Consider the following 25,111-nt stretch of genomic DNA (forward strand, 5'->3'; position numbering starts at 1 on the left):
GTAGGATATTAGAGAAAATCAGAGGATGCCACGAGCAGCACCACCTAGGCCCCACCACAGAAAGGGCCTTGTGGAACCAAGTGCTGGATGTCAGGGGCAACTCTGGCATTGCAGATATGTTGTGCTTTTGAAGCAATTTAGCAAAACTTCTCTGCTGGCAGCTGATAGACTGGAGTAGTGCAGACACCTCTGGTGCCTTTGCCTCTGCTACAATCCCATAGAAGTTTTTTTAAGATATCTTCTTGGCTATAAAAGGAAAAGACTTAAGCTGTATGTTTTACCTGTATGTTTTACCTGTAGATTAGTTGTCTCCACAAGTTCTGTTTTTTTTGTTGTTGTTGTTGTTGTTTTATTTTTTTTTTGGGACAGAGAGAGACAGAGCATGAATGGGGGAGGGGCAGAGAGAGAGGGAGACAGAATCGGAAACAGGCTCCAGGCTCTGAGCCATCAGCCCAGAGCCCGACGCGGGGCTCGAACTCACGGACCGCAAGATCGTGACCTGGCTGAAGTCGGACGCTTAACCGACTGCGCCACCCAGGCGCCCCACAAGTTCTGTTTTTTATTAAAGTTTTTTGCCACTGTTTTTATTAAAGTTATTTGCCACTCCAACTCATAAGAAATACTTGGAGAGTTTCTGCTCCTAGGAAACTCATGTGTTTGTTGAGAGGTGCACCAGGCTCCTGCGCAGCCATTGTTGGAAATGATATAATCATGTGATCATATAAGGGTAAGACACTCTAAGACATCTACATGAAGGCAATGATTTTCTCTGAAGAATACACATAAAAATAATCCCTGATAGCGATTCTACTTTTTACTGTTTTCCATATGTCAAATAGGCAGTATTCATTGGGAAATAATGTACATTCAGGTTAGTGATACATCTCAGAAATTAGGGAAGCAAGCTGTTATCACATCCACAAAAATAGTGTCATCTGGTTAATGTGGGCTAGTGAGTAACCATATAGCAGAAGCTGGATTAAATATATGCTATTTCTTTATGTTCCAATTAAATAGCTGCCAACTCCTCAAGAAGAGCTATGCAACATGGATGTGACTCATCCTGATAAAACAATATTCTGCATTTCTCACTTCAGTGGTCTTTATATCAGTCTGCCTTAGCTACAGCCAGCGCCTTCTTTTCCATATTGACTTGTTCTCAATGTGATGCTTTCTGTAGAACCCTCATAAATCTATTCAAAAATTCCTTTATCTCCATGATCGTATTAAGTAAGAACACAGTATTGCATTTGTAATGATGCTCTTTAGACTTCAGGTATATGTCAGCTACCCTTCCAAAAAAAAAAAAAAAAAAAAGGAAAAAAAGAAGAAGAAAAAAGTCTTAGACCCAATTTAGTTCTTTTTAAGTATCCTTTAAAAATATGGAAATATGGAATAGTACTTACCATAACCTTGAAAAAAAGATTTGGAGAACATTCAACAGATTACCTTCTGCAGTTGAGTTTCATACACTGTTTTCAACTGTATCATATCCTTGGGTGGTATATTACACTTTTAGGTACTATGAAGCTGTTTATATGTTAAAAGAAATACTCTCACTGATCAGCTTTTAGAGGCATTTCATAGATTTGACTATGGAAATATTACATACACTAAGATCTTACCCGCTCCCTTCCACCATGCATTCCTTAGACTTTATTTAATGTGTCTTTTCTCAAATAGTAGTAGAATTATACACAGATTATAAATGAGTCTTTTGTGGGTCAAGTCAATCATATTAGAAATGTTCTTAAGGAATTCCCCAAATCTTTTTGTGCAGTGATATATAATAGCTACAATTATGCTTTAGTGGGGAAAGAAAGGGAAGATAAGCTTCCCAAGGGAAGATAAGCAAAACCCAGGTCTTTTTAATGCAATGCCTTTATGTCCAAAATATTGAAAATTAAAGAGAGACAGTGTAGTGTCTGCTGAACAGTCTTTCTCCCATCTACATTCAAGAAGTCAATGTGCAATGCTCTAGAAGATGTGACAGAGACAGTCATTCTGGAACATCTGAGTCAGAAAATTGGAAATGCTGAGATAGTTATGATGAAGTCACTGCCCTTCTTCATGCCCTTAATGCTTCATCTGTTCACTTGCTTTGCTTCAGTAGACAAAAGGATATATTTTTAAATATATTTTTAAGTTTAAATATTTTTTTCAATGTTTTTTATTTATTTTTGGGACAGAGAGAGACAAAGCATGAACGGGGGAGGGGCAGAGAGAGAGGGAGACACAGAATCGGAAACAGGCTCCAGGCCCTGAGCCATCAGCCCAGAGCCCGACGCGGGGCTCGAACCCACGGACCGCGAGACTGTGACCTGGCTGAAGTCGGACGCTTAACCGACTGCGCCACCCAGGCGCCCCAAGTTTAAATATTTTAACAGGAGTATTAAAGGTACCAGAAAGTTAAGACGTTTCTAGATATGGAAGTTGCTATGACATATGAGCACTAAGCATTTGAAAGTTTAAAAAAAAAAGGGTAAATAAACCATATGATTTCTGTTGTGCGCATCTTGAACAGTTCTTCTTCAAATTTGATGTGGATAGAAACTATGGTGGGTAGAGGGAGTAATAATTACAGTGCATATTCCTAGGTATAGCCCCAATCTCAGAACTTGTGGAGACAACTAATCTACATTTTAAATAATACCCCAGTCGATTCTGGAGTAGGTCTGGAGAAAACACTTGGAAAACACTAAGATAGCAAGAGTGTAATAAACATAGTGTGTGAATTGAATTTATTCAGAACTTAAATTAGGAAAAATTAGAGAAACTTGGTTTTCATTCATTTTTATTGTGACTTTTATCTTTTCTGTGTTCAACTTCCTTCAGATCTCTGCTCAGATATCATCTTATTGGTGAAGGCTTCCCAATATATAAAATTGCAACTCATTCACTTTCCAGACTTCCCTGTCATTGTGATTTACTTTCTCATCATAGCACAGATTACCATCTAGCATTTTATGTATTTATGTGTTTATTTGTCTCTCTCCCTGCCCCTTTCACTATAATTAAGTCTATGAGGCAAGAAATTTGCTCAATGCTGTATCCTCAGTACCTGGAATGTAACAGGGGTTTACTAAGTGACTTTTACATGAATGACTAAATGAAGTTTACCATAGTAAGAGTGATTTACCACAGTGAGATGTATTTAAAGTGTTCTGTAGGGAAGGAAAAAGACTTGAAATAGAGTTTTGAAAGAAGAAAAGGAATTATTTTATGAATGTCATTCATGAATCACTGAGGTGTACATCTAGAAAGGATGTTCAAATCCCTTATTATAGAAAATTAAAAAAAGAAAGTTATGCAGCCAAGGAAAAGAGAGAACCACCCATAGAAATAAATTTACAAAGCCAGTGCTATATTATACTGTTAAATGGGTATATTGGTTTTGTTGATGTGGAAAAAGGGAGAGAGGTAAAAGTAAAAGTAAAAAAAAAAAAAAAGGCAAAGACTATTAAAGACACTTGAAAGTAGTATGTAGAGTACCTATGGTAATTAGGAAATTTGAGTCATGGTACATTTTTAAAATGCTTAAATGTAGGTGAGTAGAAATATTTAACTTGAGTTTAACTATTCTATTTTGACTGGGATCAAGAGAGACAGTTTTTTTTTTCTGTTGCTATCTGTTTCTTTATTTGTTTGCTTGTTTGTTTTACCAAAAATGCGGTTTTCAAGAAGATAGTATATTTCCAAAAGTTTTCAAAAACGTGAAGTTTTAATATTTTAAGTGTCAATGATATTAACAGTTTTGAAAATGAATTTTCTTACATACATTTATCTCATATGCCTGGGAATTTTTTTGTTTCCTTAGCTTAGTGCATTTCTTAAATCTACGTCCACCGGCTAGTGTAGAGCTCAACTCTTTTCCCCTTGTTTCTGTCATCACATTTGTTACTCTCTGTTGGGCTCACCATTTCCTGTTATTGACTTCCTGTAAATTCCTCATAACAGATCTTGTAGCAGAGTACCTTCGAGAAAAGTATCTAAAAATTATAACAAACATTTTATAAGTGATTTCTCAGCAGAACTTTTTAGCCAGTTTTTTTTTTCATGTTTAGTATTCATTTGTCATTGATATTTGCCTTATGTTTCCCATCACACATTCTTTTTCCTTTAAGCAACTGGTCTATCCAGATACTAACATTCCTCTGATTTGTTTGTTCTGCTTATTTTTCTAAACTTCAAATGTTTAAATAATTGACCGCAGCTCACAGACCTCCATATTGGTAACTGCACTAGAACTCACAGAGGGCAGTGTCTGTCTGTCGTGTAGGTTCCAGAATGTAGAGTGAAGCACAAGAGTGAGTAGTGCATTTTGGAACCTTTAATAATCCTCACGTGGATGCTTTTTAAATTTTCACAAAGACAAAAAGAAAGAGCAATATGAGATAAGATCCAAGAGATGAGAGGTGAAGAAGGTAGAGGATAAAATGAAGGGTTAACAATGGCATGGATTAAGAGTAGAACAAACATTTCTCACCTTTACATTTTTATCTGAAAGTAGAAATAAGTTTCTTTAGGAGAGTAAAAAAGAAAGAGATATTCAAACAATTATATTCATATTATATTTCTTTTCTAATATTATTTTTCTTTTGTCATAAACTATTAGGAACACTAAATATGAAATATTAATCCTATAATCAGTATCCTGTAATGGTTTAACTTTATCTAACCCATATATTACTAAAAGAAGTGAACTAGATTTAGAAGAACCATTATCTGTGGTTCTTCTAAAGACCATTATCTCTGGTTCTTCTAAAGGTGAATGTATCACCTTTCTATAATAATTTCTATATTAATTAAACATATACTCATATCCTTCATTGTAATATTTCAAGGATAATTTGTTTTCTATAAAGTGCTCTGAGTTCTTTGAACAAATCCCAAATAAATACACCATAACTTTATGATACAACATTGTAGCTATGCTAAGGATTTCTTAGAAAGTCACAAATTGAATGAAAATTTAAGCTAAAACCAGATAGTATCTCATAAGACCAAGGAAGAAAACAATTTTAAAAATAAAGGAAAATAAAGGAAGAACAAGAAAAAGAAAACAATTCAAAACACCACTCCCTTCTGTGACCCTCCCCCGATCCATGCCTCCTGTAGAACCACATTAAAGATACACTTAGTCCATGAAACTTGATCTAACACAAGCCATGATGCCCCTCATTTGTCCCTTAAACAGTATATTATGACTAGTAACACTTATAAAAACATATCTAATTATGGTTATATAAACATTCCACATGTGTGTTTCTCATCAACTTCTATAAGACTGTAACTTTTTTCAGGGAAGAAAGTGTTTTTGTTCTAACAGCATAGTTTATAGGTATGAACATTTGATAAGAAGTAAGATACCTTGGCTGATGTGTGGCCTTTGAGGAATTTTTGGAGAATGGTAATGGTGCTAAAATATTGGAGTTAGTCAAATGTTATAATTAAAAGAAAAAATAAAATTGGGGTGGATTACAAAAATTTTAGAATCACCATTTTAAATTTTTATTTCTAGTGAAATTCTAGAATGGACCCAGAAAACAGCACTTAGAAAGGGAACGTTTCATAAAGAGCCTGCCTAGACTTTTGAAGACAGTGATTATCTACATGTAAGACAAGACTGAGGGGTGGGAGCTGGCTGTCATGGGGGAGAATGTCCACCTGTGGAATGGAGCCAGTAGCGTGTTTCAGGACTGTAACTTTTATCTGCCTTGGCCTAGTCATCATTTTTATTAATGACTTGGTTGGATGAGGTCATAGATACCATGTTTGTCTCTTAATCCTCTAATGATTAAAAGTTTTGAAGCAATAGTGAATGTGTGGGATGTCAAAATCAGGATTCAGAATGTCTCTCCTAAGAGACTTCAGTGTATATGTAATCAAGCTGAGGAAGAGACTACAAATATATCTGATGTAGTCTTAGTCTGCATTATTAAGAATGTGGCACCTAAAGGAGATGGAAAGAGCACCACTTTGTTCTATACAGGTAGGTTCTATACATGGATAGTTGCCCTAAATGTGCTTTAAACATGTGCTCCAAGATATGAGTGATGTGGGGAATGAGAGAACTTGAAATCCACGGAGTATGTTTAATAGAGAAGACTCTTCAGGGATATAATAGCATTTGTAGCTATCTAAAGATATCATGTAAAGGAATAATTATTAGGCTAGTTTCAAAAGGACAAAATAAAGCCCAATGAATCTGACAAACAGAAGGAAAACATTTCAACAGTTAGTACTCTTCAAAACAGAAAGCACTACCCAAGGTAATCCAGTGTGGAGAATATTCTTTGTATCATCCTGAAGGTCATGGTAGCCACTCATACATATATAAATATTGAACGAATAAAAATTTGACATTTTTTTACATAGTTTCATTAGACGTGATCTATACAAAAGTGATCTGTGGATTAAGAAGATATTGCAAAACATGACATATAAACTTGTCAAATTCCTATGTTGTACACCCAAAACCAATGTAACCTTGTCTGTGAACTATTAAAAAAAAAGAAACACTTTGCCGTGGTCTAGATGTGGTCATGTCTGCATTTTTTCTGGATTTCAAAAGAATGAGATGGTCTTTAAGAGATAAGAATAGCTCTACTGAGACTTTACCACTTTTACATCTTAAATTAGGCTTATAGGAAGGAAATGATTAAACTTTATTTCTTTCCAAATTCGAAAGAACATCCCATTTTATGCTTCCATCTCCATCTCACTCAATAGGTATAATTATTATAATTAAGGAGACATGCAAAGGGACTATTAAATAGTGGATCTGGTTTAGTTCATGCTAATTGTGAACTACACCCCAATAGGGCAGCCATGAATGACTTGGTAGGGGAAAGGGGGTGTGGGGCAGAGAAGTTTGCATATCAAATACAAATTTGTACCTAAAATCTCTTTTAATGGCACTCACATTCTTTGTACTTTAAGGGAAAACCAACTCAAAGAATGCTGTGAGGGGCATCAATTTTTATTTCATTCATCGTCATCATTATTGAATAAAATGTTCCTTTTTAAAAAATACAGCCATACCTAATAAACCCATTTTTAGGGGGAAAAAAGCTATTGCAAGCCAACACACTCTCCAGAAATGGACAATTAATGTTACTATCTCTTGCCCCTAGGAAGGTGACCAACTAGAGAGTAATGAGGATGTCAGTGGTGTTTTGTACATGTGCATAGTACAGAGTGTTTCACCATGATTTAAATTGTGTAGATATTTTGGTCTTCCTAAAGGAAATAATCCAGGAGTTAATATTCTACAGGTAAAAGGATGAAATAGAATTCATTGAAATATAGACCTTGAGCTATATGAGAGCTTCACTTTCAATTTTCAAAATAACTAAACATAGGTTATGACATTTGTGGTAAATGTATTGTCTTCACGAAGAGAATTTCATAAAATGCATCACCAAGTCTATGAGAAAAAGCATACAAATTTTTTACGCAAGGAAAAAAATAGAGGTGGAATCTTGAGAGTTTCATACTGCAAGATAAGAAACCCACCATTCTGTTTGCATTTCACATAAAACTTACATTTTTGTTGTGTGTATTCATGATACATTTATTCTTTTTCTGCTTATTTTTAGGGTACTTTGAATCCCTATTGTGTATTGTGGGATGACTCAAAAACGTAAGTGACAGATGTTTTCTTATATTACTTTGGATTATATATTCAAAGCACATTAAGTTATTTCAGTTGCCTGCTAGTCAACAGGAAAATGATAAGTTAGCGGGATGTGTGTTACACTCAGAAAACATTTTGCTTTTTGAATCTGCAGGACAAGATGATGAATGTGTTTGTGTGTGATGATGCCATCAGATTATGTCCCAAGATAGGATTGCATTACCTAATATGTAAGACACACTGCTATGCAAATCCCATGAGGATTTTTTAGAAGCTCTAATATTTTAAAGTCGTAGGAGCTCAAATAATATTTCAACATTTTGCCCTAGTACTCCAGCTTAGCATTGCACACTAAAATAGCAATCTCTATGATCATTAGACCACTATATTATTTGCATGACCTTGAATCTATTTTCAGAGTAATGTAATATTTATATGGCCCTTCCAGATTATTTTATTATAAAAACATTGAGTGACATTTAATTGTCTTATTCACCTATTTAATGAATTCATGTGACAAAAGAAAACAATTGTAATAAATGAGGATTAGTAATTCTTCAATGATTCCTTTCTGTAAGTAATTGCAATATATCTAGTCAAAATCATCTTAATCTCATCAGTAATTCTATAAGATTTTAAGGAAGGACTCAAAAAGCAGAAATGTCCTGATTAAGTTTTAATTAGACTCTTATGTTTTAAATATTTATGTACATTTATTTCCAGATTATACAATGTTTTGTTTTGTTTTGTTTTGTTTTGTTTTGTTTTGCATGAAGGGGAGATAAATATCAATTAATCCCATAGAGCTAATAACTCTATGTTGACGCTGTTAGATAGGGCACCACATTGTTGAGTACTAGGTATTCTAAGATTTTTCCCAGTGTTCTTCACCCCATATCTGATCTACATCTGAGGTTTTATTATGTTACTTGCCTCTCACAAGTTATTGGAGGGTCTAGGAGAAGGGCATGATTAGAATTTCTAGGTAAAGAGCAAACCTACTGGAAATGTGGTTATTTTTAGGGAATGGATGCAATTTAAATTACAGTATTTATGTGGATAATTAATAAGTGACATTGGGCATATTATTTGCTATAGATTCTGATATGCTAGGGATCCTCTTCTTGCAAGAACCCTAGTGCCATAAAAAGAACCCAACTTGCCCTGGTGATAACATCAGTTGGATGTCCTCACTGATGTCATAATTTTTTTCTTTTTGAAATCCAGTACAGAAGTCCATGGTAGGAAAATTCTTGCAAGATTTGCTCTTTACCAATAGCCAGAAAAGACTCTAGTAGTATATTCTAAGGCACTGTTTAGTATGTTGTATAGCCAAAGAAAGAGTGAAACACCACAAAAATCTAATCAAATGGTTTCTACTTAAGAAAAATATACCATCTTAAACTCCAGTTTATAGCTACTTGCATATCTTCATGAATAATAACCAACCTGGATTTATTTTTATTATCTTTTTAGTGGGTAGAACATGCTTCAGTGTCAATCCAAAAAGGGGAAGTGTTAGTTATTCTGAAAGACCTTTGGGACTGTTCAATGAATACTATGAGAAGAAACAGCATTCTCCTATTGTGTGACTCTTTTGGTTTTCTTTCACAGAATGTCTAAGGTTTTAAGTTTAATTTATAAGTATATTAGTGTTTGAGGTCAGCATTAGTCTTAGGAATCAATCACACTCTTTCTCCAACATCTGCTAAAACATGACTCTTATCTGTCACGCAACAAAACAAACAAACAAACAAAAACATATTTTAGCCTTACAAAATTCAACTGTTAAGTTGTCCTTGAAGAAAACTATCCAGTCAGAGGTGTGGTTAGCTGCCTTTCAAAGTAGATTATCTGAAGAGATCAGTGCAGTTCATGTTTCTTTGATGTACTTGAAAAGTAATCAAAACTGACAGAACTTCTGTCCCATCACCCTCTTACCAGAGTGTTTTATCATTAAATGTTTTTCTGGGTGAATTTTAAACAATGAAGGTTAAGACAACTGTATTTATTTTCTTCACAGCTGATTTATTTTTATCATGTTCATATATATACACAATAGTTTTACCAATGTAATGATTTCAAATCTAAGTATAAGTGCTCTAAGTATAGTTAGTTATGAAGGGATAAGGCTACTACGTTTTACATAGAAATGAGTTGACTTAAATGATTTTTTCAAGATTGCAGTAATAAAGTTGAAATTAGAAGTTGTCTTTTGGGGCTCCCGAGTGGCTCAGTCGGTTGAGCATCCAACTTTTGATCATGGCTCAGGTCTTAATCTCAGGGGCTTAAACTCAGGGTTGTGAGTTCAGGCCCCATCGTAGGACTCTGTGCTGGGTGTGAAGCCTACTTTAAAAAAAATTGTCTTTTAATTTTGGTTTATGTTATCAGATTGTCTTACCTTTTTCATTAAGGTATAATTGATATATAACATTATATTTGTCTCAGGTATACATAATGATTTGATATTTGTTTGTATTACAAAATGATCACAAGTCCAGTTAATAACCATAACCACATATAGTTGTATTTTTTTTCTTGTGATGACAATTTTAATGATTTATTCTTTTAGCAACATTCAAATATGCAACACCATCTATAGTCACCATGCTGTACATTTTATTGCCGTGACTTGTTTATTGTATAACTAGAAGTTTCTACCTTTTGACCCCCTTCAGTCATTTTTCCCACCCTTTATCCCCCTCCCCTCTTGCCTTACTTTTAATTTTTTAAATTATTTTTTTTAATTTTTTTAATGTTTATTTATTCTTGAGGGAGAGAGAGACAGAGTGTGAGTGGAGGAGGGGCAGAGAGAGAGGGAGACACAGAATCCAAAGCAGGCTCCAGGCTCTGAGCTGTCAGCACAGAGCCCAACACGGGGCTCGAACTCATGAGCCGTGAGATCATGACCGGAGCTGAAGTCAGATGCCTGACTGAGCCACCCTGGCACCCCTTAAATTAATTTTTAATTGCAAAATTAATGCCTGAGTATCTTTTAGGTATAAAACTTTAAAACATAACTGCTTAGGCAGAAGTCCCAGTTAATCATCTTAATCAACTTGGGTGTCTATATCTACCCATCTCCCCAAGGTCACTTCTATTTATATTTTGTTATGTATAATTCCAGGTATCCACTTATGCTTTGACGTATGTATGCAGCCATAGAAATTAGTACGATTTTTACATAAATATTATCACACAGTATGTAACACTGGCATCCTCAATTTTTAAATCCACAATACGTTGTGGAAATTTTAAAACTTTACTACATATGTTACACTTCTTGTACGTGCTGCATTGTATAAATATATCATAATTGATCTATTATCCCTAATATTGAAGGCATTGAGGTGATTTTAAATTTATTTTGTTAAATGAACTGTGCTTCTGTGTATCTCCTTGTACATCCCTTCTTGAAGTTGTTTCTGACCATCCAGTCCAGAGTGTTGCACTGTTCTTCTCTTTATAGCACCCTATTTTGTATTCATCACAGCATACATTCCTACTTTAGTATTTATTTTTATTTCTCTTTGTCTGTCTCCCTGACTAGAAAGTAAGTGCCATGAGAGAGATACTTTTTCTTATTCACTACTGCATCCTTAATGCCTAGGACATCTGCACGTAGCATATATTCAACAAGTTCTTCAATTGATTAGTTTTGTACAAGAATAAATGTTCAAATATCTCTCAGCTACGGTTTCTCTTTGAGAATTATTTCCATGTATGTTCCATCTTATTAGTGACATACAGCTCTAGCAATTATTAGACCTAATATTGGAAGTTTGAAGGGAGAATACTTCAGCTTGGTCCAATACTGAGGTCTGTTATAAACAATCCATTTTATTTCTCATGATAATCTGTTACCCTGATAATCCCAAGCAAAGATATTTTTATTTTAGTCTAATTGGTCACAATAGTTTTAGACAATTTTAAAACATATTTTTATCTTGCTTTGGATAACTAATTAGCAGGATACAGAAAATGTTTCATTATGGATGACCCATGAAATAAATTGAAAGTACGTTCTCACTTCAGAAATAGGCTTTTTTGGTTAGAAGTGTTTCTTTTTAAATGTTTAAATGTTTTCTTTTAATATAGCTTATAAAGCTATACTTAGGACAATAATTTGCACATCCTTTGGGATACTCTAAATTTGGATTTTGAGTGTTAGATCATGTGTGGTGACTACATTCCCTAGAAAAACCCTAATCCTTTCTTTTAATTAACCTGTGGTCTTTCTCTATGGTTCTTAGTAGCACTATCTGATGCTATCAGGTCTGTCTGTGAAAGATCAAGTTTGTTTTCAGAAAATGTTTCCAGAATGTCAATTGCATAAATTTTAATTACAATTTCTTAACTATTGCTAAGCAGTTTTATCAATCCATTTATAACTTTTATGCCTACTTTGTGATTGAAAACAAATCATATATATATATATGGCATATATATATATGATTTAATTTTTAAGTAATCATATATATATATATATATATATATATATATATATATATATATGATTTTATTTTTAAGCCCCACATGGGGCTTGAACCTATAACCCTGCCATCAAGAGTTGCATGCTCTACTGACTGAGCCAGCCAGGTGCCCCAAAAGCGCAAAAAACTTTTAATGGTCTTTCCTACATTTCAAATTGATTTATTACAGTTGGGAGTAGCAGTAGTCACATTTTGATTGAGACTGATACTGGCTTGTTTTATCTCAAAGTTAAGTAACTGAATTGAAGTGATTCCTCTCCTTTGCTTCTATTGTCCTTATTTCTTCATACCCAGAATTTTTTCCTCTCTTTTGTCATTTTTATTGGAAGTCACCATTTCATCTACCTGGCAATATGATTCCTAAAAAAAAATAAAACGAACACTCTGGCCTCATGCCATCACTCGAGAGGGGTTGCCATCATTTTCTTTGCTCTTCAGGGGACTGACAAATTCATGCCATTATGGAGACATGATGTTATAACTTTAAGGGCATACACTTTAAGAAAGATCTGTTAGCTTTGAGATATTCAAAACAATTATACAGAGCATTACTATAATTGGGTAACCAAACTTTCCCCTCCAAGTGATAACCAAATCATAAAGCTCTTTTATAAGACTCTATTCACACTGTGTTAGACTTGGCAAATTGATATGGAGAGAACTTAGCATTTTCATGATTATTATAAAGGAGCGAAAAAGAGCAAGGGAGAGATCTTGTTGGAGGCTTAATTTATGTAATAGTTAAGAAACAAAACAGAAAAAGAACGGCTATGCAAATCAGTAATGTGATTTTATTTTTAAGTAATCTCTACACCCAACATGGGGCTCAAACCTACAACCCTGCCATCAAGAGTCTCATGCAAGAGTAATATGATGGTCCTATTGTTTTAGGGGACATATAGAAGTATCCTTTACACACCTACAGTTACCTAACTGAAGTCTTTTCTTGGACAGCAGTGAAAAAAGGAACTCTGTATTTAAAATATTCAGCATGCATATAGCCATGATTCCAGTAGATCTGTTTTTAGAATTTCTTAGTAATTCAATTAACCAGACATAGGATTTTAAAACTATTTAACTTCAAGAAATGTTTTAATTTAAGTGCATAGATTGGTCTGCTTAAAACTTGTTAGACTGCGGGGCGCCTGGGTGGCGCAGTCGGTTAAGCGTCCGACTTCAGCCAGGTCACGATCTCGCGGTCCGTGAGTTCGAGCCCCGCGTCAGGCTCTGGGCTGATGGCTCAGAGCCTGAGCCTGTTTCCGATTCTGTGTCTCCCTCTCTCTCTGCCCCTCCCCCGTTCATGCTCTGTCTCTCTCTGTCCCCCCAAAAAATAAATAAACGTTGAAAAAACAATTAAAAAAAAAAAAACTTGTTAGACTGCAAGTACATCATGGTAGTCAATACTTTGGAAATAAATTACATGATTATATTACAAACGTATGGTGTTCAGTCTTCCAAATTAACATTATTATGTGTAACTCCTTATATACCAATATATGTCCTAGGTTTCAGTATGTTCATTTTTACTGGATAGTCTCTAAGGTTGTGTTTGCTCTTCTGTAGTGAATGGTAAGAAATAATTATTTCTGATTGGCATTTAGTATAGTTTTATCTCAGTTGGTATATTCAGAGCCCAAATGGACCCAAGGCAGATGCAATTAAGTTAAATTTTTGGGGTTTGTATCTAAGATGTCAAGATTCCATGGAATTTCCCATTATTCATTCAGGTTCAATGATCAATTCTCAAATAGTATAAAACTATGTTATTATGCTTTTTTTCCTTTCATTATACTCACGCTAACAGAAATGAGAACATTAGACTTTCACATTATCAAAATACTGGTCCTTGTAAATTAAAATTTACCTAGTCTCCAGTAATTTAAATAGTCATACCCAAATTTATAATAGTTATTTGTTTTCAGTTTTATAACTGATAAAATTTTGCTTTTGTTTGCAAAACAACCATGTTCTTTTAAAAGTACTACAAAAAGCAATTAAAAACCTAATCATTTGAGGAAATAGCAATACAATAAAGAGTCATTGGTAGGAAACTACATGGAGTTTTCTTTACTTTTTTTTTCTGCCTTAGACTGTACATTACTTTTTGAAAATTTCTTATATCTGCAATTGTGTGTTTCCTTATAAATCCATTATAATTCAGAATGACCTTGTTTCAGCTTACTTCAGAATTTTTTTTTTCTTTTTCATCCTTTAAAATGTTTTAAATTTTCTTTGGATGTTTTGAATTCCATCACAGATTTTATGGTATTGAATTTAGTTTCCTGAAAGTATAATTTTGGCTTTGTTAGTGGATAAATTATCCCTTTTTAACTTATATAGTCTATATATGTACCTCTAATATTATTACCAACCCATTATGTCCATGAGTGTGGGCAATAAAGTTCAAGAAACATTGCATTATGCCTTCATCAATATTCTGAGAGCTGATATTGGGAGTAAGATGGAACCACATGTTTTTTATATCCATGTTTTGATCCTCTAAAGTATGAGTTAGAAAACTAATAGCCTCTAGGCTAGGACAAAGGCAAACTGATAATCTGTTTCTGTAAATAAAGTTTTATTGGAACACGTCTCACCTATTTGTTTACAAATTGTTTGTGGCTGCTTTTATCCTACAACCATTTGTGTTGAATCATTGTAGCAGAAACCATATGGCCCGCAAATTTTAAAATATTTACTGTCTGGTTCTTAAAAAAATTTGTTAACACCTACCCAAAACAATGTTTTCCAGCATTTTCCATGTCTTGGCATACATAGAAAATAATTTTAAAGCACATAGGGGTAAATGAATGAAAAATCTTTGCAAGCAGAAACAAAGTAGGCTGCCCAAGAGTAGAGAGGATCAATAACTATTAGTTATGAAAAATTCTCAATCATAATTTTTTCAAATATAGACTCACCTATACAATCTGTCTCACCTTCATGAAGAACTCTGAAGAATGTTGTTTCCTATTCACCTGGTATCATGAACTCTCTTCCAGATTTTCTGCTTTTTTTCTTCCCTCTCAGTGATATGTTTTGGTTAACCGAACCTTCAATTCAGTATTTCTCTCTTCACTTTTTTTTTCTAACTATTTAATTATTTGTAGAGTTTTTATTTAAGTTGTCTTTTTTTTTCATTTCTAGAGTTTTCATTTGAGAATTAAAAAAAAAATCTACTAGATTGCTTTGTACAGTTTCATATTTATGCAGATGTTTTATTTATTTTAACTTAATAAGCACAATTGTTTTATAATCTATGATTGAGAATTCCTATATTTGAAATTTTTGTGGGTCTGTTTTTGCACCTTTTTTTCCCTCTGAATTCTCACTCATAGTACCTTGTATCCTAGTGTGCTAGGTTATGTCATGCTTATTGTCCTTAAAATATTATTCGTGAGGATTCTTTGATGCCTAGGATAAAGATACATTCTTCCAAAGACAATTTGTATTTGCCTCTTCTGACCACCTGGTGATACTACCCCTGCACCAAGAACCCTTAAACTAAATTCAGCCTAGAGGTTACCTGGATTGCCCAGGTGATGTTTTCCCAAACTGCAAATCCACATTAGGGCTGAGGCACTGTCACATTTTTTTTTATTTTAGTATTTCTAGCAGTATTCAAATGGAAGAACTACACTGGGGAAAAAAAAAGCTTATTGCTAAAAATAGGAAATCTAAAGCAACATCTTCTCACACCTGTTATACCTGAACAGCTCACCATTTCTCATAGCATATCTGTTGAGAAGCATTGCTCTACTGTACTTTTTATCTATACCTTTGATAACTCTTATGTTTTCTGCCTTATATTATAGCAATTTGATATTCCTTTTTAGATTTAAATGCCTTGGTAACTGAAGTATGTCACATTTATCTTTGTAAATTCTGCTATGCTTAGCAAAGAAATTTTCAAATAGTTAGAGCTCTGTAAATTCATTAATTCACATAACACATATTTCTTGAGAACCTACTATTTGTTCTTCTATTCAAGGTACCTGGCACATATATTAGTGAACAGACAAAAATACCTGATTTATGGAGTTTAGTGTAGAAGGAGTGCAGGGAGGGTCATAAGAACATAAATATAATAGGTAAATAAATTATATAGTGTATTAAAAAGTAAAAATTCATGGCAGGGTGGTTGATGAAGATAGAATAGAGAATGCCATTTAATTCAGCTGATTTATTTGTATTCCTTTGATTCCTTATCACAAGATAAGATCCCATTCATTTATACAATATTTACTTAACAAGTCCCCAAAATGTGCAAGGTATCAGTCACTTCAGTATCCATCTCCGTTTTCTCATGTTTCACCAAGTGCTTTCCTATGCTACCTAACTGTTACATTTGATGGTAGAGTTCTCTTCCCATTATAGTTAGCTTTCCTGAAGCGTTTCATCCTCCATATTCATCTGTATTCTGACTGTGGTCTAAATGTCTGTCTGTCTGGCCCCACAGTAGTTACTATGTCAACTATCCAATTAAATTGTATAATGCCTGAGAAATGGTAGACATGAACTATGAAAGTTAAATATTTTCTGAAACTGAAACAGCTAAAAATTCTAGCCTAAAGATGTTCATATTATATAAAAAGAAAAGGGGTTTTAAATCAAAAAGCTATGTCTGTTGGCTAAAAAGGAAAAAAAAACCTAAAGGGGCAGTCTGTTCATTAATATTAATTTTCTACATGCTATTAGAATTCAGAAATGAAAACTTCTTGACCTTATTCATAGATATTTCTAAATCTAAAATTTTACCAATGATATTTAAGCTTCCAATTTTTAATTTTTTTAATGTTTATTTACTTTTGAGAGAGAGACAGAGTGTGAGCAGGGGAGGAGCAGAGAGAGAGGGAGACACAGAATCTGGAGCAGGCCCCAGGCTCTGAGCTAGCAGCACAGAGCCTGATGTGGGGCTTGAACCCACAAACTGCGAGGTCATGACTTGAGCCGAAGTTGGATGCTCAACCAGTGAGCCACCCAGGCACCCCAAGCTTCCAATTTTGTATAGATAATTATTTACAAGGTGAATAATAATCTGGAAAGTCCACAGTTTTTGAAAGGATAATATTGTTCAATATTTCTCTTCATAGTTCAATGAAAATACTACAAGAACTAAGAGCTTTCAGTTTGTCAGTACAGTTGTCTGCTTATTTAAGGATATGAAACTGAGGGGAGCCTGGGTGGCGCAGTCGGTTAAGCGTCCGACTTCAGCCAGGTCACGATCTCGCGGTCCGTGAGTTCGAGCCCCGCGTCGGGCTCTGGGCTGATGGCTCAGAGCCTGGAGCCTGTTTCGGACTCTGTGTCTCCCTCTCTCTCTGCGCCTCCCCCGTTCATGCTCTGTCTCTCTCTGTCCCAAAAATAAATAAAAACGTTGAAAAAAAATTTATTAAAATCTATATATCTTAAAGTCAAAATGGGCGTAATATTGCATGTGATGGGCATAAAGATCAACAGAAAAAAACAGCTCTAAAAAACTTGGCCTAGTGACTAAAACATGGCAGATGTTTTACAAATATCTTCCCCTGCCTGAATAATGGCCTTATGTATCTGGAAAAGTAATTTATTTTGTATTAAAATATTTTAATACATATAAATGTATTATTCTTTGTGACAGTAAAACATCATCATAGATTAATTAGCACTAATTTTTCCATCTAAACACATTAAATAATGGTGCTTCCTGCTATCAATGGTATCTTAAAATCTGTAATGCACAGGTACTATTATCCTGGATATTTGGCATTCTTTAATTCTCAAAGAAAATTTGGTGGAAAAGTAATTTTTTAAGGTTTAAAATACCTGGAGAAGGATTATCAGTATGCAAAGAAAAAAAAATAACCTGGACAAAGAATGGCCAAAAGATGCTGACCAAGAGACTCCTACGTGCCACAGGAAGCTCTCATCAGGATTTATGCACAATCTGCACCTTGCCCCACAGACCCTTCTTCTACCCCCTCATCCTCTAAAGGCATTGAGGTTAGTTTTCAAAGTATTTACTTAAACTAAATGTTTTAAAAATCAATAAAATCAAAACTGGGAATTCATCCAACATTTCTCACCATATTTATACTGTTCTTAGGGGCCCTGGGATGATCCAAGAGACATTTTTGCCAGGATTTTTAAAATTATATTGTTAAAATATTCATGGGTATAGTATTAATAGGAGCAACCTGGAGCTGACTGGTAAGGATATGCCCTTGTTGCACCTCTCTTAATTTGCTAATGTCTGTAGTTCTATTTCAGAAAAGCTCCAGGTTTGAATTGCTGAAGATACATATTAGATAATTTTAGAACTATACTTTTTCAGTTCTTTGAATGACTCAGGCTAAAAACTTCCTCTACTTATATATACTATAAACAACAGACTGGAAAATTTCCTTAATATGTAATTGGCTATTTCATCCTCTTATCTTATGCCTCTGAACTGTCCGCTTATACCATAGTTAATAACTATTTTACAGCTTTGGCGTTAGAAACATTCAGTAATTAAAGGTAGCAAATGTTGGCTTTCCTTAGACACTGTTAACCAAGCAATTCACTCTATATTTGTAAATATCTCTTAAACTCTTAATAATATTATTTTACATATTATTTAAAATATAGATTTCAATGAGCATTAGTAAACTTGAGGACAATGTGAAAAACTTATTTTAAGGTTTAGTAATAAATACATAGGCTATAGATTTAACTGTGGAGGCCATTGAGGAAAAGCAATAGGATAAAAATGGATATAGTAGTAGTAGTAATGATTCTGATTTAAAAAATTAAACCTACTCTTTAATCATTGTATTAGTTTGATATAATGGATATATACCATTTTACTTGAGAAGTATAACTCAAGTAGCAACTATAACAACCATATCTTACAAATTATATTTGGAGTCAAACTGAGTTCTTATTGCAGATGACGTTATTTTGCAAAGATTGAAAACAAGAGAAGTCATTTTAAAATACGTATAAATGTGGTTTATAAAGAAGTAAGTTGGAAATCACTTAAAAAGATCAATATCTTCAGTATGAAACTAAAGCACTATATTGCCAATACATAACATACAAAAGATTGTCTAGCTATTCTCTCTGCTTTCTACAAGCAGCACTTTTAGTATGTACCGGTATGATTATGTGACTCCTTTTAATGCTATTTTAGAACTGGGCTTTGGTAAGCATTGGGCAAGTTTATTTGCCCTGAATTTTTGCCATCATCATAAGCTGATGGAGAGGGGGAAGAGGGAAATGGGAGTAGCACTGAAGATACTCTTCCAATAGAGCCTATTTGAAATCAATGATTTGTAATCATCCCAAGTATCACAGTGGCAGCTACCCAGGAATGGGCTATGTGTGGATGTCTATGTGCTTGAAATATACACTCAACACAATAAATTCTGAAATTTTATTAATCCAACAAGATCCCTCCCCAGCCCAAAAGGACTGCTTGGGTCTGCAAGGAGTACTCTCCACACAACCTGAGCTATTGTATTAGAAACATAATTGTAACAATGTGCCACTGCATCTCAGAACTCAGTCCGACAAAAGTACTGCTCACAAGTCTGCAACCACTCAGCTTCTTTTTGGAATCATACACATATATGGATCCTTTACAGCTTATAACCTAAGCCTAGACTAAAACTGAAGCCAGAGAGCAGACCTAGACCCCATCTGTATCTGCTACATACAAAGGGAATCTGATTTATTTTCTTTAATTTTTGTCACCTTCAAGTCTCAGGACAAGATAGCTGAGACTTAGAAGATAGAAAGTGTAACATCCCTGTCCCATACTCACTGCCCTCCACCTCTCCTACATTAGAAGCATGTGGAAGATAGGGCATCTGGTTATCCAAACAGCTTTGCATATTGAACTGATGCTGGGAAATCAAAAGAAATTATGCAAAAGGTATAGATAGAGAAAACTGGAAAATAACCTAGAGACACTAGTCTGTGCTGCAGCTAAAAGAAATACAACACCTTTGTTTGGAATGACCTCAGGCCATCCATGAGTCTATGTCACAGATGAGCAGCAATCCTTTGAATAATCACTGGAACTAAAAGACATGGATGCCTCAGCTCAATGTAGGTCCTATGTCGATAGGTTTTCTCAGCCTGATCTGAGTATAGATCACAAGTGGCTGAAATGTAAGATCACCTTCAAAAAATAAGGACAGGAAAGTATATCTTCTGCAGTTTCAGGCAAAACTTAATAGATTGTGTTGGATGTCATTGGTTTTCTCAGGGAGGCTCTCCTCATCCCTGGATTTCTGTGAATCCCTTTGCTGTCTGACTCCATTTCTGCTTTCCCAGCACCTAGCACGGTTCCTGGAACAGTGTAGGTATTTAAGAAATATTTACTGAATTAAAATTGAAAGCAGTGTTCTATTTTACAGTAAATTTATACAGGTCCTTGTCTATATAGATACGTCACACAAAAATAGTAAGTTTTGTGGACATATATAAAAAAATAAATTACTATTTCAGCATTAATAGGTCATTTAGTGCAATGTAAACCATACAGCAATCTTAGGTGTTCCTGAAAGTTAAAATGTTCTTGTTCTTTTTCCCTTCAAGAGAAAAGTAAGTTCTTTTTGCCACAGAAAATATAAAATGATTCAGTGTTCATGGGAGGAATTCATAATTCAGGCTCTTATTTTCACACTGCCTTTCAAAACACCTACGCCACCCAGAATAATAATGTGCTAAGCTGCATTGGCTGCAGAGTATTTTAATAAAAGAAGGAAATTATTTTCATAATTACTGATAAGTTCTTAATTTGTTCTGTTAAAGGGTAAATCAACCACAGTTGGTGAAAGAAGAAGTTCTTGTATGTTGATATTACAGGTTTAGAAAAGGAGGCTTACAGTTGTCTTGAAATGCTAAGGAGTGATAATTTCATTTTGAGGAGATAAAGGGTTAATTAGTGGAAATTCTTTGAAGTACTGAAGAGCAAGTATTGTATTGCTTTCTGATATTTAAAGCTCTCAGTAAAGTCATTTACATGGTTCTGCTATTATTGAAAGTAGACAATAGTATTTTTTTATTAAATAGTGTTGTAGGGTGTCAGCGGGACAGGAATCAGTTCAAACTGTAATTAAACTTGTCAAAAACTATTAACACAAGATATTTATTGAGACTTACTCTGAACATAGGTATAATCATTAGCTTTGTAAAGGTGTACTTTTTTTCTGATATATGTCAATTAGATAGTCAATAATTATATATTAAAGGCGTATGTGTTGAATGAATGAACACATAAGTGAACATTTACATCATTTCTTCTTCAGAGCTATTCTCCCCCTTGTAGTATACCTGGAATCATGAGGAACTCTTCTGAGCCTCTATAGTTAGGGTTAAGCAAATTAACGATTTACTGACACCTCATTTATGCAGCATTATTAGAGAGTGAGTGTTCCTGGTAAAGGAATTTACAGTTAAGTGAGGAACCAGTTTCCAATCCTACTCATTTAATCAAAATCCTCCTTACATGTACTGGACGTCCTACATCTGCCTCATGGCTATGGTCCAGGCTGAGATAGTGTTGCTGCCCTAGTGACTCTCTCTCCCCCAAGTGGTAGCATCTCTCAACCTTGGCACTATACAATGTTTAGCAGCATCACTGGCCTCCACCCACTAGTCACCAATGGCACTCCACTCCCCCTTAGCTGTGATGAGTAAAAATGTCTCCAGATATTGCCATATGTCCTCAAGGATGAGGAGGGCAAAATCATTCCTGGGTAAGAACCACTAATATAGAGCTACTTACCAAAAAATGCAGATTTTCACTCCAATTTCAATCTACCTAATCACAAACTCTGGGGTCTATGTAAGAACACTGTTTTTTAGCAGATTAAACTTCCTAAGTGGGTCTAACAGACAGTAAGTTTGAGAACCATTATTCAAGTGCTCTCACTGCATTTCATTTTCTAGACTTCTGTTACCTAGGTGCAAAGCCAAATACCCAAATTGAGTCTATCGACTTTATTCTACATATACTTCTGAACCCTTGTTAGATCTCTCCTCCAGGTAAGTTTATGGACTATGAAATCATGAATATCCTCAGTACTTCTGGGTCCCTGGCTTTGTTGGGCCTGTTAGGAAGCCTTGTCACCATGAAATTTGACTGTAATATGTCCTATACTTATCAAAGTGACAGGGGATATCCTGGACAAACTATTCTTTGGCCAGAAGTATACTGCAACCATGTCTTCCAATACTTATGAATTTCTTAGACTAATCAAATAAAATGGTAACCATGGTGGATGGGGCATAACATTCATTCAGTCATTCATTCATTCACTACATGATTCAGTTATTTCATACATTCATGCATTCATTTATTCAGGAACTATTCATTGGGTACCTACCACGTGTCAAGTACTTATTAAGTACCGGAGGATACAAATAGTGAGCAAGACTGGCAGTCTTTAGGGGAAAATGTTAGAGATGTAACCACAAAGTCAAATAAAGCCTGGCAACCACTTGAGGGTTAGAACCACGCTGTTCATTAGCAGAGGGCTATAACTGAGCTAGCGAGGGGAGGTTAATTAGCAACTTATCTATGCAGCAAAAGAAATAGTACCCTAATTTTCTGGAAAAGATAATTTAGTACCTAATGTTTGGTTTGGTCACAATTAATTCCGTAGGGGAAATTAGCTTAACAGTGCTATAAACATGTTTCATATATTCTTATATACTAGGGAGAAGAAATTTTTATGAAATTTAATTAAGTTAACATAATAGTTTAATTTTAGACATAAAAGGATGTTAAAAAATAGCCTTTCAGGGGCGTCTGGGTGGCTCAGTCCATTAAGCATCTGACTTAGTGAAGGTCATGATCTCACAGTTCATGGGTTCGAGCCCCACATCAGGCTCTGTGCTGACAGCTCAGAGCCTGGAGCCTGGTTCGAATTATGTGTCTCCCACTCTCTCTGTCCCTCCCCTGCTCACTCTCTGTCTGTCTCTCAAAATAAATAAACATTAAAAAATATTAAAAAAAAATTTAATTGCCTTTCATATCTTCCATTAATTTTAAATAAGAAATCATTGTGTTAAAAGTTTAGAGTACTTTTGGAGATTTTTGGACAGGTCTAGAAAAATGTGAAAAAGAAATAACTTTTACTCATGGTTAAGTTTCTGTCTGGAGCCATTTTCCCTCTAAGCAGACTGTGGGCATGGCCCAGGATTCCTCTTTGTCTAGCTTCTCTCAGGACTTCAAAGTACTAGCAGTTACACCCTCTCCTTCAAAGTACTAGCAGTTACACCCTCTCCTCCTGTTTCTTTATTTTTGCCCTCCCCACAGTCTTTTTCTCCTTGGCTGGTAAGATCCTCAAGTCCCATTCACCTTAAAAATGAATTCCTATATAAATTCTGTAACTATCCTTACAGACTTGAGTTTTATGTCCTATTCTGTCTTTTGTCAAGATTGATGACTTGTCTTAATGAGCTCCAGAAACATCCAGCACCTTTTTATTGGTTCCAATGTTTATTCTGGAAAGAAAGAGAAACATTAGAGCTGACCCCATTTCTTATATGCTTCTTGAATGGTTTATTTGAAGTAACATTTCTAATGAACTTCTCATGGGGTTGCTTCTTTTACCAACTAGATTATAAATGCCTGAGGGGTAGAATTTTATTTACCTCTGCATCTACCTCTAACCCCACGCCAAACTCATATACATTTTTGTTCACAGTAAATGATCAAAAAAAATACCTTGGAAATTTGATTTGTTGATGAGGCTGATAACCAACATGTATGAAATAAGTTTGGTGTGCAAGTCACTGTTTTGGGCACTGAGAAGCTACAAATTAATAAACACAGACCCATCCCTCGAGAACTTACAATCGGTAAAAACAGAGAAGTGAACATGTGGGTGCAGTTGATAAGCAAATGAGTGCATATAAAACAGAACCTGTTGGACTAGGGGATCCAGGGATGATCTCTCAGATGAGATGGTGCCTGGGTTTATTCCTGAAGGTATTAGCCCATTAAATAGACAGGGGAATGTTGGTAGGGGATTGGGGATCAGGGGAAAGAAGTTTCCAAAACAGAGTAAGCAGTGTGTTATGACAGTAGGAAGGTGTTAGAGTGACTACTTTGCTGAGAACTGCTTGTACCCTAAGCTCAGGTTGGGCACCCCAGGAATGAAAGGTAGTCAGGGCCAGAGAGGGAAGAGCTATGTTTGCCTTGCTAGGGAATTTGGACTTTTCTTAAAAGATATGGAAAGCCAAAAAAATTGTTTAAATCAGAGAAATGTACAAGGAAACACATTTTTAAATAATTTAGATAGTAATGGAGAAAAGACACTGAATGAGAGGGGTTCCGACTGCAGGCAGGAAGCTTCTCCAGAGGCTTCTACAGGAATCCAGGTCAGTGAGTCAGCAGTTTGGACAGTGGAAATGGGATAAAGAGATGTGGACAGATTTATGAGGTGTCTATGAGCTAAAACCAACAGAGTTTGGCCAGTTGGTCAACTTGATGTAGGGCAGAGAGGGAGAAGTGTCAAGAATGACTCACAGGTAGGCCCAGGCAGAGGGTCTATGCAATGCCCTATGTGGACTCTTCCTCTATTTTGGAAGGAAATTTTGATGATTCTCTCATGCTCTGACCTAATAATTGTTGAAATGATTAAAGATGGTAATTCTTCTTCTCAATACTATCCATTTATTAGTTGTTACTGCTTACTAACAAAGGTGCTGGTAGTGATGTTTATTAAGCCAAACTACTTTCTGATTGAGCACAAACAGTAGACTGATTAATATTTAGCATTTGGATACATACATACAAATTAAATTGGCACCCAGAGAGCAAAGATTAAATTATTCAGATTATATTGAAATTTATATGTCATTCTGGATTTGTTAACTGTGGTTATCAGATGTTTGCTCTCATTATTCCATCAAATACACTTTCTTTCTCATGTATCATTCAAATATTCACGGTTGATTATCTGTATAGAACACAAAATTAAAGTTTTTTAAATTGATTGGT

The 25,111-nt window shown here is 34.9% G+C and overlaps 1 protein-coding gene across 4 annotated transcripts in view; it reads left to right on the forward strand.

Annotated features, from left to right (window-relative positions):
- The window catches only part of ADGRB3 (adhesion G protein-coupled receptor B3), a 734,277-nt gene that overhangs the window by 435,548 nt on the left and 273,618 nt on the right, over window positions 1–25,111 (forward strand). For all 4 annotated transcript variants that reach the window (XM_045498673.1, XM_045498672.1, XM_045498671.1 and 1 more), the window contains one exon: window positions 7,602–7,645. In XM_045498673.1, the coding sequence (XP_045354629.1) occupies window positions 7,602–7,645 (44 nt within the window). The remainder of the gene's footprint in view (window positions 1–7,601; window positions 7,646–25,111) is intronic.

The sequence above is a fragment of the Leopardus geoffroyi genome, chromosome B2 (assembly GCF_018350155.1).
Source record: "Leopardus geoffroyi isolate Oge1 chromosome B2, O.geoffroyi_Oge1_pat1.0, whole genome shotgun sequence".
Taxonomy (NCBI): domain Eukaryota; kingdom Metazoa; phylum Chordata; class Mammalia; order Carnivora; family Felidae; genus Leopardus; species Leopardus geoffroyi.